Source organism: Lepidochelys kempii, chromosome 7 (genome assembly GCF_965140265.1).
Source record: "Lepidochelys kempii isolate rLepKem1 chromosome 7, rLepKem1.hap2, whole genome shotgun sequence".
Taxonomy (NCBI): domain Eukaryota; kingdom Metazoa; phylum Chordata; order Testudines; family Cheloniidae; genus Lepidochelys; species Lepidochelys kempii.
Genome location: NC_133262.1, coordinates 82,798,203 through 82,811,545, shown reverse-complemented (window position 1 = coordinate 82,811,545; position 13,343 = coordinate 82,798,203). Strand labels below are relative to the sequence as shown.

The following is a 13,343-nucleotide window of genomic DNA, read 5'->3' as shown; positions in this document are numbered from 1 at the left end:
AAGAGCAGGAATGATTTACTAACAGGATTAGTTCCGTCACTCGAGCTCACAATGGGGGGCCCCCAGTGTTGAAGTCCCATCTCTGTCAGAGTCCCTCTCAGATGCTCTGCCTCCCTGTGGAGGAAGAGCTGGTGATGCAGACAGGAAAAACCCCACAGAATCCCATGGGATCAGTCCCCTATGCTGGTTTTCCACTGGGGAGATTGACTTGGGTTCAAGGGGCATACAGGAAGCCAGTCAGCCCCTGCCATCTCTACACAATGTAATGACTTGGTATCCCAAATTAGCCCACTCTCCATGCAAGCCCCGCACCTCAGCACTAACCTGCCAATATGCCTCAGGTTGGCTTTGGAGGGATTCCCTCCAGGGATGCATGGTTCAGTCCCAGAATGCCATTCAGTCCTTGATCTCTATGCTGAAACTCTCAGCATAAGTGCCAGTCACGATGAAGTTAGACAGCTGTTCATCAGGAACTGAGCTGAGATCATCACATCATTTTATATAGGTCACCAAACGACCATCAGAAGGTAACAAATTTCAGTTAATGCCAGAGCTCTGCAGTTAAAGATAGCTTCAGTTTTAGAAGGAGTGACTGAGAACCTCAGCCTAAACAAAGCAACCTGCCAAAACATCAGCACAATGCAATACAACATGATGATAGTGCACCACCCCACAAAGCTAGCCTGGGTCACTGGACAGTCTCAGTGAGATTCAGGCTCAAGCCTTTATCTGTAAGACTCTTAAACTCCATCTCAGTGACAGGCTTGCTATTCCAATCCCATGAGCTAGTCAGTTCGTTTGTAGGGTTGTATTTAATCAATACACCAGTTAAAAGCATAGCTGTGTCTTCCCAGATTTTCCAGCACTTGGGATTTGTGGAAGCTCCGCTTGGGGAGCAATCACTGACTTTCACCAGCTCTGGCATGCTGGCCACCGGCCCAAGAACAGCAAGAAATTCAGACAACAGGCAGTTTGGAAAGAGATTTATGTACTAGCGTCACAGAACAATTTTAATCTTATAATAAAACATCATGTTACCGTTTTTTTTCTCCTTGTTGTTTTAGCAGAAGGTTCTCGTTATCACAGGAACCAGAGGAGAATTTGAGGTGTTGCTCTTGGCATTTTTACACTCCATTGGGGAAGGCAGAAATTTACAGTCAATTTGTGATGCACAATTTCCTTCACTCAGTTTATTGAACAAAAACAAGAACCACTTTGTCCATGCATGCTACACAAGTGTTCAGTAAGGCTTCTCCATATTCACTCACACACACACACACACACACAGTAAAGCTGTTATAAGCCAATATGGTCCCAAGTCACAATTCAGATCTGTATTTGCACCTGATTTCAAACTTCCAGAAATTTGTGGGAGGATGGGCGGGGTAATTTAAATTCTGTGGTCTGGTTTGGCCCACTATAATGACAGGCCTGAAGTATGGATCCAATCGGGATGTAAACTTCCCCCAAAGTCTGGATCTGCTGTTTTTGTTGAGGCCCAGTCCTATTTATAAGACAGAGGAGAAATATTGCTCACTGATTCTCAGCTCATCAAGATGAAAGTTCTTATGTTTCTTGGCCTTAAAGAGGGATTGAAGAAAGTTTTAAAATACACCACACCTAATACAACCCCTCTCTAATATGTTTTTAGCAGATATGTTTAATTTCCACTTCTGCAAATTATCAAGGACTGTATTGTTTAAAAATTGGTTCCTCCATCCACACATTTCCAAGCCCAACTTCCCCAGCTACTCAATGTTGGAATCATTCCTCCTGCAGCAGGGATAAGGTATCACCCACAGTGACAACGTCCCGGAGCAAGTTCTTGTTCAAATATCCCAGACAACCCAGGCAAGACAAAAGTACAGGTGACATGACCTGTTTTACAGACACTTTTTTTCTTCCCTGTTTTAATCTTCTTCAAACTCCTTTTTGGTCTCCCCACTTTCTCTTTTAATGTCCCCCTTTAGCCCCTTATAACAGCTCTCCAATCCTATATGTTTAAGATGTAGCATATACTGTGCTGTCAGCTCAAACCCATCAATACCTCTTCTTCTTTTAATTTAAACTTCCCTTCCAATACACCTCTAAGATCAGAATAGTAATTACAAAGTAAACCCTGCCTTCACCAGGCCATTTTCAAATTGTCTCACATTCATGCGTGTTTGTTTTATTACTCCTCGGAAACCCCTACTGCCCTTCACACCTGCAGATGAAAATTAAGCTCCCATTTCAGTTCCCCTCAGGTCTAGGCACTGTATCTGATAAGTGCTGGATGACACAACATGACATGCCAGACCCTTTCTATAGGTGCACCAAAGTTTTGGTTTCTGGCATGACCTCTCTAGCCAGTGGCTGAAGCTCCTGGGCAAGCCAAGCCTCACTTGGGCAACCCTCAGAAAGGAGCAGCTTAACGTGAGAAGAAATGCTACACCTGGGATTGTGCCTTTGGGCATCCCAACTCCACACTTCAATTCCCCTTGAACACTACACACAGACACTTTCAGGATACATAACTGTGCACCTGCACACACATACACATATACACACACTCTCAGTGGGGGAACACACTCACAAACACACCCATGCCTGACAAGGAAACTTGGTCTTTCTTTCACTAAGCAGGAAGCATTGGTGGCCAGTGGGAGGGCACTGTCACCGCTGGCTCAGGTGTGAGACCACGTAGATAAGGCCCACCAAGAGGAGGCCACGCACGCCCACCATCATGAGGAGGAAGAGCAGCAGGATGGACATCACTGGCTCCACCACCTGGTTCCCGAGGTTCCAGAGGGGGAATCCCATGTTCACTAGCTGCTGGTTCAGTTTTGAAAATGGAGAGCGCCCCCCAGGCCTGGCAGCCTGCTGCTGCGGTCGAGCATGGCCTGCATTAGGCACCACGTTGAAAAACTCCTGCAAACATAACAAGAGAGAGAAGGAATTCAGCCCGCTGAATCAGACTCACAGAAGGGGTGGAAGCTGAAGGAAAGAACAAGGCAAAAATTTCAGAAACGTTCCTATTATTTAATTCAGAGCAAAATATCATCCCGAGGTCATCGAGAGAGACAATGCGGCAGAGAGCAGGGACCACAACTGACTGCCCCTCCTCTCACAAACATTTCTTAGGAACTGCTTGGCTTTTGCGCTCTAAACTGAAGTTGAAATTGTGGGGAGAGAGGAATGGAGAGTAGGATACATTAGAACAATTACAGGTACTGCACCTTTTGGGCTACACCTCACAGTACACAATTTCACCCACCCACCCTGTATGTAAATCCCTTGGGGCCAGGCACACGCACCCATTTACACAAGTGAAGGGGAACCCAGCCAGGTGGAAACAGAAGCTCCTTCCCTGAGAACCTGAAGCCCTTCCAAACTCTGCATGGTCAGGGATTTATGGAACTGGTGGAGGTGGGGGATGGGTGTGCCAGGAGAGAAGGGGATGGAGCCAAGGATCGTGCTCCTCTAACTACTACCAGATTTTTTAAATCCAAGATGGAGTCAATGCTGTTCAAACCAGCATTAGCTCTCCCAGCACATTACCAACTACCCACAAAGGGACTTACAATGCACCACTTCAGTAGGACAGCTGATAGCAACAAGATTCCCCCAGAGCCAGGCTGCCATGTTCCTGGTTCTAGGAGGACTGGCAGAGGGACAACCGATGCAGGAACGTAGGCATTTTGTTGGCCAGGATGAAAGACATTTTCTGCACCCCCAGAGCAGCCAAGCAAAACACAGCAAACAGAAAAGAGCAGCACAGTGCCCTCTGGAAGTTGGCACCCAAGACAACTGCCGTGATCACCCACCCCTAGAACTGGCCCTGAACCAATGTCTGGGAATTAGAGAGCTTAAACCAATGTTTCCTGCAGATCCCTGGCCTCAACAGTCAATCCATTCTCCAGGCCAACATACCCACATTACAGAGCCCAGCAGCCATAGCGCACCGTGATTTGCAGCATCTTTTCCCCTCCTGTGTGTTTTAACTTGGTCAGGGTGGTTGGGCCCTAAACGTGAACTCAGATTCCTACCCAAATTCTGCACCCACAACAGCACTTGTCATTTCCGCTGCCTACCCCAAAGATTCTTCCAGTATTTTGCAGTAAAATGTGGAATGCTGTTTCTCCCAACTCTGTCTTGCCTAGCCCTCTGGACAGAACGTTACGATCAATGTTCCCTCTACATTTTCTTTGCTCTGAGCGGGTTCCAAATTCCAGTGAGAGCTACATTTTTGTAGCAATCTGAGACTTTTTTAAAAAAAATCTTTTTACACTATATTACATTAAACAGTGTAAGGAATTTTTAAAACAACATGTTAGTAATACACATGCATCTGGGACAGACATGCATGCTGAGTACCCATTACCTTTCAAGAGCTTGAGTTAAAAAACACACACAGTTAGGAAACCAGGAGCCCCTATCTTTCCTATCATAAGCTTCTACACCCAGCCCTTCCCAGGAGCCTCAGCCCTTGAGGGAGCCCGCTACCACGCCTTCCCAAGAAATCCTGCCTCCCAAACCAGGGTGCCCGGGAGGCTGTTGCCATTGCAGCCCAGAGCGGGCAGGAACACACAGACCAGGCACTCCTGCCCCAGCAGCAGTGGCAGCACAGTCTCCCCCTTCCCCCATGCCACAACTCCCTGCCAGGCCAGGCTCATTTCAGCACTGATAGCCCTTGGAGGCTGCTCCCAGTGGCAGGGACTAGCCTCTCCACGAACACCCCGTGCCCTACCTAAATGGCAACCCTGGTTCCTGTCCCTCACACACACACACACACATACACACTCCTTACCCATCCCTACTGGCTTGAGGTTTAACATGGCACAAAAGAGGAGCTGCTGCAGGTTCTGGAAGCAGGGCCCAGCTACCAGCCATGCTTCCAACCACATGAGGTGTGCTGTAGGTACCGCACTGCTCTGCAGCCGCACATGCTCACAGCTGAAAGGGAATGTTAATTATGAAGCATCCATTGAAGATGTAAATCTTGATGCACATCCATTTCCTTCAGCAAAAAATCTAAGCAATTACAAAAATACACTGCACTTCTTCACACTTTTCTGTTTCATTACCTGCCAGGAGGTGTTCTCCCTGTGCTGTGCATTTGCTCTCACCCGGGGGTCGTCATCCTGTACAATATCTCCATTGGCCAAAATCCGGACCATCCTTGGGGTCACGCAATATACCCACCCTGTCACACCTGTAACACACAGGAGAAAGGACCTGTAGTTCCCCTCTGAGCATTATTAGCTACTTCAGACTGATCCAGGAGGGAAGAGAGGCTCAGGGGGAACCAGTTAAACATCTTGGGCCATATTGTGAGTGCAGTCAAGGAGGGACATGCAAGAAGTTTCCCCCACTCTTTGCACGACTGCATAAGGGCCCCCACAAGAGGCCTCTGGGGAGTGTAGGAATTGTTCAATCCTGATGCCTACCAGGGAGCAAAGACAGAAAACAAGGGGTTGGTAAGAGTAGGGAGCAGATAAGGGTCATGGTGCAACCCACATTCCTCACCAGCTTGCAGAAAAGGGCCTATGCAATAAGGGTGAAATCTGCTCCATCCCAGGGAATGTGCCCACAGAGAAGCCCAGAGACATCATGGCACCTTCTCCCCAGCATACATCCTGGTGTGATGCAGCTCCACATTACACCATACCAAAGGTAGAGATGTAAATGCCACAATCTAGCCTCTTGGGGAATGGGAAGATATGTGTGTCTATCGCTCTCATTTTATCTATTACTTACGCACACTATAAATGTATTTTTTTTATGGACACAGCAAAAATCCCACTGCCAGAAAATGAAAAAGATACTTTTTCATAGCTATGGAATCCCCAGAGAATAATATTTTTGAAAAGCTGTCAAAAATTACTTTTGAAAGTGTCATATGAACATAGTTTTAGAAACTGCAATAAAGTCAGCTGTTTTACAACTTAAAAAAAGGTTCTAAAATACCGTAAGGTTTTCCCTCTTGTAATAGCAAATCTCTAAGAAGCAGAACCTTAGGAAAAACATGCAGGAGGGCTCTGCACAGAAGAATATTTTGTGCTGTGATTTAACAAACACGTTTCTGCTGATAAATTAAAAATTGGTCTGACCAGTCAAATCTATAACACAGACAGGAAAACTGACCATTACAACACATCTATCCCAGGGATCTAGTTTCTAAAACCTGGCATTTGTGGTTTCCAGGCTATTAGAACTAGCAATGCTCAAAGCACAGGGTGAAAACTGGAACTGACCTGAACCTTTGCCTATAATGCAAACTTATGGGTTTGGTTTTTTGTTTTTTTCGTTTGTTTGTTTGTTTGTTTGTTTTTTGGGGGGGGGGGTAAAGGGATGGTTAGAAACTTCCATCCAGTGCCCAGGGATGAGGAAGATCCAACACAGCAGCTATGCCTTACCACCACAGTGCACAATGCATAGAACCCCCCCTTTCAAAGAGACAGCTAGCAGTGTTTCAGAGTAACAGCAGTGTTAGTCTGTATTCGCAAAAAGAAAAGGAGTACTTGTGGCACCTTAGAGACTAGCAGTGTGTTTCCCCTCTACAAGACCAGGTTCAGAATGGCCTGAATGACCCAGTTTGTCATATGAATCTGAAGGCCAGTCTCTCCCATTCCCAGGAGGGCTGATAGATGCACAGACACATGAGCATGCTGATCATACCACATATGCTGGGCAAGTAGAAGCAAAGCACTAACAGATTCCTCTGGGTCAGGTACATGGCTTAAATTAGCCTGAGCAGGAACACTATACTACCCAAGCTGCCTGTGTCACTCTGCACGGTACTCAGAAACTCTTCTTCTTTGCCTCACGTTTCTTGACATAATTTTGAAATTTTGCAAGAAGCAGCTCTTAGGGCGGTGGGAGGAGAAGGGAAAGCAGAAGAGGCCGTACTGCTTCCTGAGCAGATTACCGATAAACTGTCAGAAATAGCATACTCACCTTGGCGATTCCCTCTCTCTGTTCACTCCATACAGTCTGACTGACTTGTACCCAAACTGCTGCTTCCTCCGGGCTGACATCACAGGAAGTTAGCTGAGCGAGGTGAGGGAGCAAGCAGTTTCTCTTCTAGCCAGGGGCTCTCCAGAGCTGAGCAAACCCCTCTTCAGGCGCCACAGTAAACTGCAGTTCTCTGAACTGGCTATGGAGATTAAGTGAGCTCTCTTTTGAACTCTGCCCCTCTGTCTCCACAGTATTTATGCTACACTCCTCTCCCTTGGCCTGCATGTTCATTCACACCATGACTCTGATCACCCTGCTCAAAACAACTCTAATAATCCCGACGCATCTGAAATCTAGGCATGGCGAGTGCCCCAGCACAAAGAGAAGGGAATATGGGGCAATGCGCCCCAGGCATAGGCGTGGCGTGGAAACTAGGGGTGCGGGAGGTGCTGCAGCATCCCCAGATTTTACACTGAGCCACTGGCTGAGCACCCAGGCCTCCACTCCCCAGCCTGTGCCTTGGGTCCCAGCTGCCAGCCCTGCTCCCCGGCCGCTGGCCCAGTGCCTATGGCTCCAAGCCAGGGCCCCGCTCCCAGGTCCAGGACTCTGCTCCCCAGCCCTGCCCCTGGGGCTCGGGTCCCAGCTTCCACCGGCCCCGCTTCCCAGCCGTTGACCCTGTGACCGGGTCCCCGAGCCTGGGGCTCTGCTCTTGGGGCGCTGGCCCCCTCCCTAGCCACTGGCCCCGTCTCCGGGGCCCCGCACCCAGCCCCCAGCTCCCAGGTCTCTGCTACTGGCTCCAGCTGCGAGGTCCCAGCTGCAGGCCCTGTGCCCAGGACTCCACTCCTGGCCCCATGCCCACCCCCAGACTTTTCCCCCTTACCTCTGTCCGACCCCACCCCACCCCGAGACAGGACAACTGCTCCAGGCCCCAGCTGGGGTGCGGGGCGCGAATGGGGGTAAGGGGGTTGGCTTTCAGCACCCCCACTATTAAAAGGGTTCCAGTGCCACTGCCTAGGCTACAGCCTATCAGAAATCTGAAACACTGACCACTTGTTTCCAAATCTGTAGGACTGTCCTGACTTTCACAAAGCTAACCCACAAGCCAGGTTTGCCGGGCAGTTAAAGTGCCTCAAACTGGGATGAATTCATGGGCTGGGGATGGTATGGGATTGAATTTGGGGCCAATTGGGGACCAGTTTGTAGGCTAGGAAACTAGGGTAGGGCTTGTGACTGGTTTAAGGTTGTGAGGCAGCGGGGGTGCTCAGATGAGTGTGAGATCTGGCAAAAGTTTCTGGGACCATGCTAGGGTTAACATTGGGACTAGTTTAGAGCTAATTTGTAGGCAGTGGCAGGCTAGGATATGGTTTGGGGATGCTTGTTAACCTGGGCTGTGGTAAAGTTTGGTAGCAGTTTGTGGGGCCAGGCTAGGTTTAGTGTAGGGACTGGTTTGTGAGTCCTGGCTAGCAGTTGGCAGCAGTTGAGTTCGTGGGTTCAGACTACAGTTAGGCTGCTCGAGACTTGTAAATTCCAGGACTATAACACAGTTTAGTAACCTGGTTAATTCTGTCCACACAGGAATACAATGCTCTATAACACCATGAGGGTATTACCAGGTTCTGATGTAACAAATGTTGCTTTGTAGAGGCACTCCATTTCTCCTCAGTCCAAATTACCCTGTGTAGAGTTCACAGTAACAGTTCATTTTCTAGATCAGAAAGCTTTAAATGGGACATGTTTATTGACATAAGGATGGGTTATATTTTGTCAGTCTGTATCTAATTAGGCCTTTGGCATCAGCTTAGTTGAAACCAACTGGCGGGACCATGTGACATGGACAGAGAGACAGGGTGGTGATCCTGTTCATCTCCTCTGGTCTCCCTTTGCTTGCACCTCCACGGGGAAGAAAAGCATCCAAGATGGACACTCACAAAGATAGACCTTCTTCGTTGGGGGGCCCCCATTGTGAGCTCAAGTAATGGAGCTAATCCTCTTAACAGATTGCTGACTTCTTTTCTAATAGACAAAAATCAAAAGGGAAGTGGGGAAAGCTGGTTTGGAGTTTAGGACCACAACATTAATCCCCCACTCCTTCAGAAATAAAGAAAATCTTAAAGAGACATTGTCAAGCCCTTTAGCCCACACATTTCACTTACTTTTAAAACTGAACTGAATGTTGCAGATGCCCTCTTACTCCTGGAAATCCCTTTGGGTTTGGCTTTAAAATCAATCTCTCCAACTCCAAGTATCTGAAGGATAAAATGTGCAATCTCTGTTTGTGCTACAGGCCCCACACATACTGCAGGTTCCATCTATATTGGCCAGATAAACCATGCTGGCAACTTTCTAGGAGTTTAATGTGATCATATTTAGCCCTGAGCAAAAGTGCTGAAAAATGCTCTGGGGGAGATTTTACAAGTTTGTTCCATGTAGTGTTCAAGTCTGTTCAGTTTAGCCTTTTGTGAAATTGTGAGGACCCAAAAACTTTTCATGGATCAACTTCAATTTTCAAAATTTCAAGTAAAAATATGGGGTCAAGGACAGCTCTTTGTCACAATTTTGGCTTGCGGAGAGATGACAAGGGAAGGCAGAGCAACACACAGATAATCACACACAGAATTTGCAATATATTGTGTACACACACGACAAAGCATTACTGAGTCCTATGACCTATGGTCTGCACATATACAGCAACAGGAGTGATAATGAGCCATAAAATTGACATAATAAATTCAGGCATGGGATCAGCAGTAGCAAAGGTAGACAGGTCTCCTGTGATTTCCCAGTTAGAATCCTTCTCGCTGTTTAAAGTATTTAGGGAAAGCATTACTGAATCTGACCTGTATATGCTTCACTAAACACATGCTTTGAATACACATTGGAGGGACAGGAGGCTTACACTTCTCTTAGTACTGCCAACAGTTTTCCACTACCCAGTTAATGCTAAACTGAAATAATAATTTTCTTTTCCACTTTAAATTATTCTTACTCTGCTTCTATCATTACAAGAGAACTGAAATAAAAAAAATAAAATCTCAGACAGACTACATATGAGCATGTAGTAGACTAGCCTCCACAGAACAAAACCAAACGAACCAATCAGTAAAAAAGCACTCAGCAAACCAGCCTACCAATTGAAAAATGAGGAAATTTCAAGAGGTTCAGAATTTAGATGGTTAGCCAAACTATCCCACTAGACAGCGGTGTTGTATACCAATGCCACACTGGTTTGGGGCCCCACTTCTCCCTTAGTGTAGGGGAGAGCAAACTCCACAAGTTTCAACTAACAGAGATTCCTATTTATTCTTCCAGAGTTTCCCTCTACCCCATTAGCACTGAAATCCCCTAAAATCCAGCCTTTTTGTTTGGTGTTGCTTTTTCATTTCAAATTCATCTTAGTAACTAAAGTTTATCATATATTTGTCATATATATGTAAAGTTGTTTAGATATTTTTAATTGCTGAGTATTTTTGGAGGATAAAGATAATTAAATGTTAAAATTGTAGTGATCACTTGACAGTAAGAAAAAAAAAAGAAACATATGGGCTCTTCAGTTAGCCGTTGGCCCCAATGGGATGTGAATTAAATAGCTTTGAAATTTAAAACAAACTTTTCCCCGTATTCAGTAGGTTAGTGTTGTTTGAAAAATTATAGCCATTAACTTGGCCACCAGAGGGCAATCATATTGTATTTAGAATGCAATTCCAGTCTATTGATATTGTTAATGATGAATAAAATGCATACAAAATTAATGTCACAAATATGTCACATTTTTCACCTAGTTCAAACCCAGATAAATGCATATGTACAATTTCATGAAAATCAGACTTAATCTACTATATTTTGTCTATTCCAAAAATTTAGCTGTGCATGAGAGCACATAATAAAAGATAGTTTGGCTCTTTGTTTCTCTGTAAATGGACAACATAACAAAAGGTAGTCTGATGGTGATGTTAAAGCAAGATATCTGAGCAAAAATATGAAAACGCTTCATGGCTTTGTATTATAAAGGCAATTTCCACTTATCGCCATCAAGTTCATTCCCCTACAGATTGCAGTGGTAATGCTCTCCATCTAGTATGGCTGGAAGTCACACTTCACTTAGAACAGCCGCAATATAAAATTCCCTAAAAACCTAATAAAATTATGAATTATTAATCACAACATCTTGTACTCAACCACCAACTGCCTTTAATTTTAAACGTATACAGGTACTTCCCCCATTGTAAACTAATCAATGCATTGTGGCTGACATTTTCAAAACTGGCTACTGAGTTTGGATCCTTTTCTTTTGGGGGCTCAAGTTGCCTCTTGTTGGACACGTAAAATCAGTAGCCATTTTTTAAACTGTAGATGCAGAACACCTCTAATCTCTCTCTTGTGTGTGTGTACGTGTGTGTCCAGGATGTTGGTCCCCGGTAATAAATTTGGGGCGGACCTGCAGCTTTCAGGAAACAGAGTACTCCCCTGACTCACCCTATGGGAGCAAGCCAGCTCTGCAGGACTGGGGAAGCTGCACTCAGACAGCAGTGTGAGGTATTGTCAAAGAAGCCTCCAGTTGCAGCTGCCTGCTGCTGTGTGAATAGTTTCACAGCTCACCGAAGAGACGACCGAATTTAATTTGAGATGAATGAGTGCCTCCCCGATATAGATGACATTTTCATTGCAAACTAACAAGGGGAGAAATCCAATTACATCACAAAGGGGCTCCCTAATAGGCCATGCAACTTGGAGAGTGTGTGTGGGGAGCAAGAAGAGGTGGGGAAGCATTCTCCAAACCCAAGTCTAGGGAGGCGGGGGATCTGCAGTGTCCACATATCACAGATAGGAACAATGCGCGTAGCGTTCCGGCAGAGAGAAGAACAGGCCATAGTAAGAGACCGCCGGCTGCAGCAAGACTGGATTAAGGCCAGACAGATGCCAGGGGTCAGGCTTAAAAAAAGTCCCTATGAAAAATTCTCTTGCTATTGGGGAAAAAATACTGGCCTCTCACATTGAGATTTCTAGGCCACTGTAGACTAATAACTGATGTGACCATCCTGTCCCAAAATCAAGAATCTCAGCACTTTTTCACATAAGTCTTCTGCTCATCATCACTTGATTCCAAAAATATATTCTTTTTCTCTTGAAGGGGGAGGATCACGGTCTCACTGACCCTGAGAAATGCATTCATAAAGATCATGGCAATATCTGTTTCCAGTGTCGATCTTGACATTTATGTTTCCAGCATGGATCATATCTTGGGCACTTGGATGCTGCACAATAATTCAATAAATATATAGAAGTGTCATAAAATTGCTCTCATAAAACCAGATGTGACACACAGGAAAAAGGCAGAGAGGGTAGATGTAGATAAACGGCCCACAAGAGTCTTTATGGGGGGAAACGTCACATTTTTAAGATGGCATGTAAAAGTGAATTGCACTACCTGGGCCCACCTGCTAACATGAGAGGAAACAGTGAGGCCCCTGAAAGGTAGGTGGTATCAGTTCCGCTCAGGGCCAGGCTCAAATAGGTCACAGATATAGGCTTACACCAGTAAGGGCTTTAAACACCATCAAGGCCAATTTAAAATCAATCTGATTCTGGCCCTTACGGGCAGCCAGTGTAATGAATGTAGGATGGTAATATGAGTAGTAAGAAGTAATATGATCACGTTTGCTCAGACCAGAGAATAAACACATTGCTGCATTTGAACAAGCTGCAAGCAACCAAGAAGCCCTGATAAAAGCGAATTTCCATAACCAAGCTAAGGGTAGGAAAAGGAGTACTTGTGGCACCTTAGAGACTAACCAATTTATTTGAGCATAAGCTTTCGTGAGCTACAGCTCACTTCATCGGATGCATACTGTGGAAACTGCAGAAGACATTATATACACAGAGACCATGAAACAACACCTCCTCCCACCCCACTCTCCTGCTGGTAATAGCTTATCTAAAGTGACCACTCTCCTTACAATGTGTATGAAAATCAAGGTGGGCCATTTCCTGCACAAATCCAGGTTTTCTCACCCTCCGCCCCCCCCCCCATACACACTCACTCTCCTGCTGGTAATAGCCCATCCAAAGTGACCACTCTCTTTACAATGTGTATGATAATCAAGGTGGGCCATTTCAAGCACAAATCCAGGTTTTCTCACCCCCCCCCCTTTTTTCCAAAAACCACACACACAAACTCACTCTTCTGCTGGTAATAGCTTATCCAAAGTGACCACTCTCCTTACAATGTGTATGAAAATCAAGGTGGGCCATTTCCAGCACAAATCCAGGTTTTCTCACCCCCCCCCTTTTTTTCCAAAAACCACACACACAATAATAATAAATTATTAAACAGAATAAATGGACACAAATCAGATGTCAAGAATTATAACATTCATAAACCAGTCGGAGAACACTTCAATCTCTCT

General features: G+C 45.6%; 1 protein-coding gene across 1 annotated transcript; it reads right to left on the bottom strand.

The window, feature by feature from the left end:
* Positions 1–968: 968 nt before the first annotated feature.
* Positions 969–7,017, bottom strand: FAM241B (family with sequence similarity 241 member B). Its single transcript, XM_073353514.1, has 3 exons — positions 6,940–7,017; positions 5,067–5,194; positions 969–2,910 (listed from the first exon to the last, which is right to left on the bottom strand). The coding sequence occupies exons 2-3, from the start codon at positions 5,157–5,159 to the stop codon at positions 2,656–2,658; spliced, it is 348 nt and encodes a 115-aa protein (XP_073209615.1). The 5' UTR covers positions 5,160–5,194; positions 6,940–7,017; the 3' UTR covers positions 969–2,655.
* Between the last annotated feature and the right edge of the window lie 6,326 nt (positions 7,018–13,343).

What these genes read in the sequence shown, in the direction of transcription:
- FAM241B (XM_073353514.1), bottom strand. Translation starts at nt 5,159, where the DNA reads ATGGTCCGGATTTTGGCCAATGGAGATATTGTACAGGATGACGACCCC. An exon ending in GGGAGAACACCTCCTGGCAG is followed by an intron (nt 2,911 to 5,066) that starts GTAATGAAACAG and finishes TTATGTTTGCAG; the next exon opens with GAGTTTTTCAACGTGGTGCC.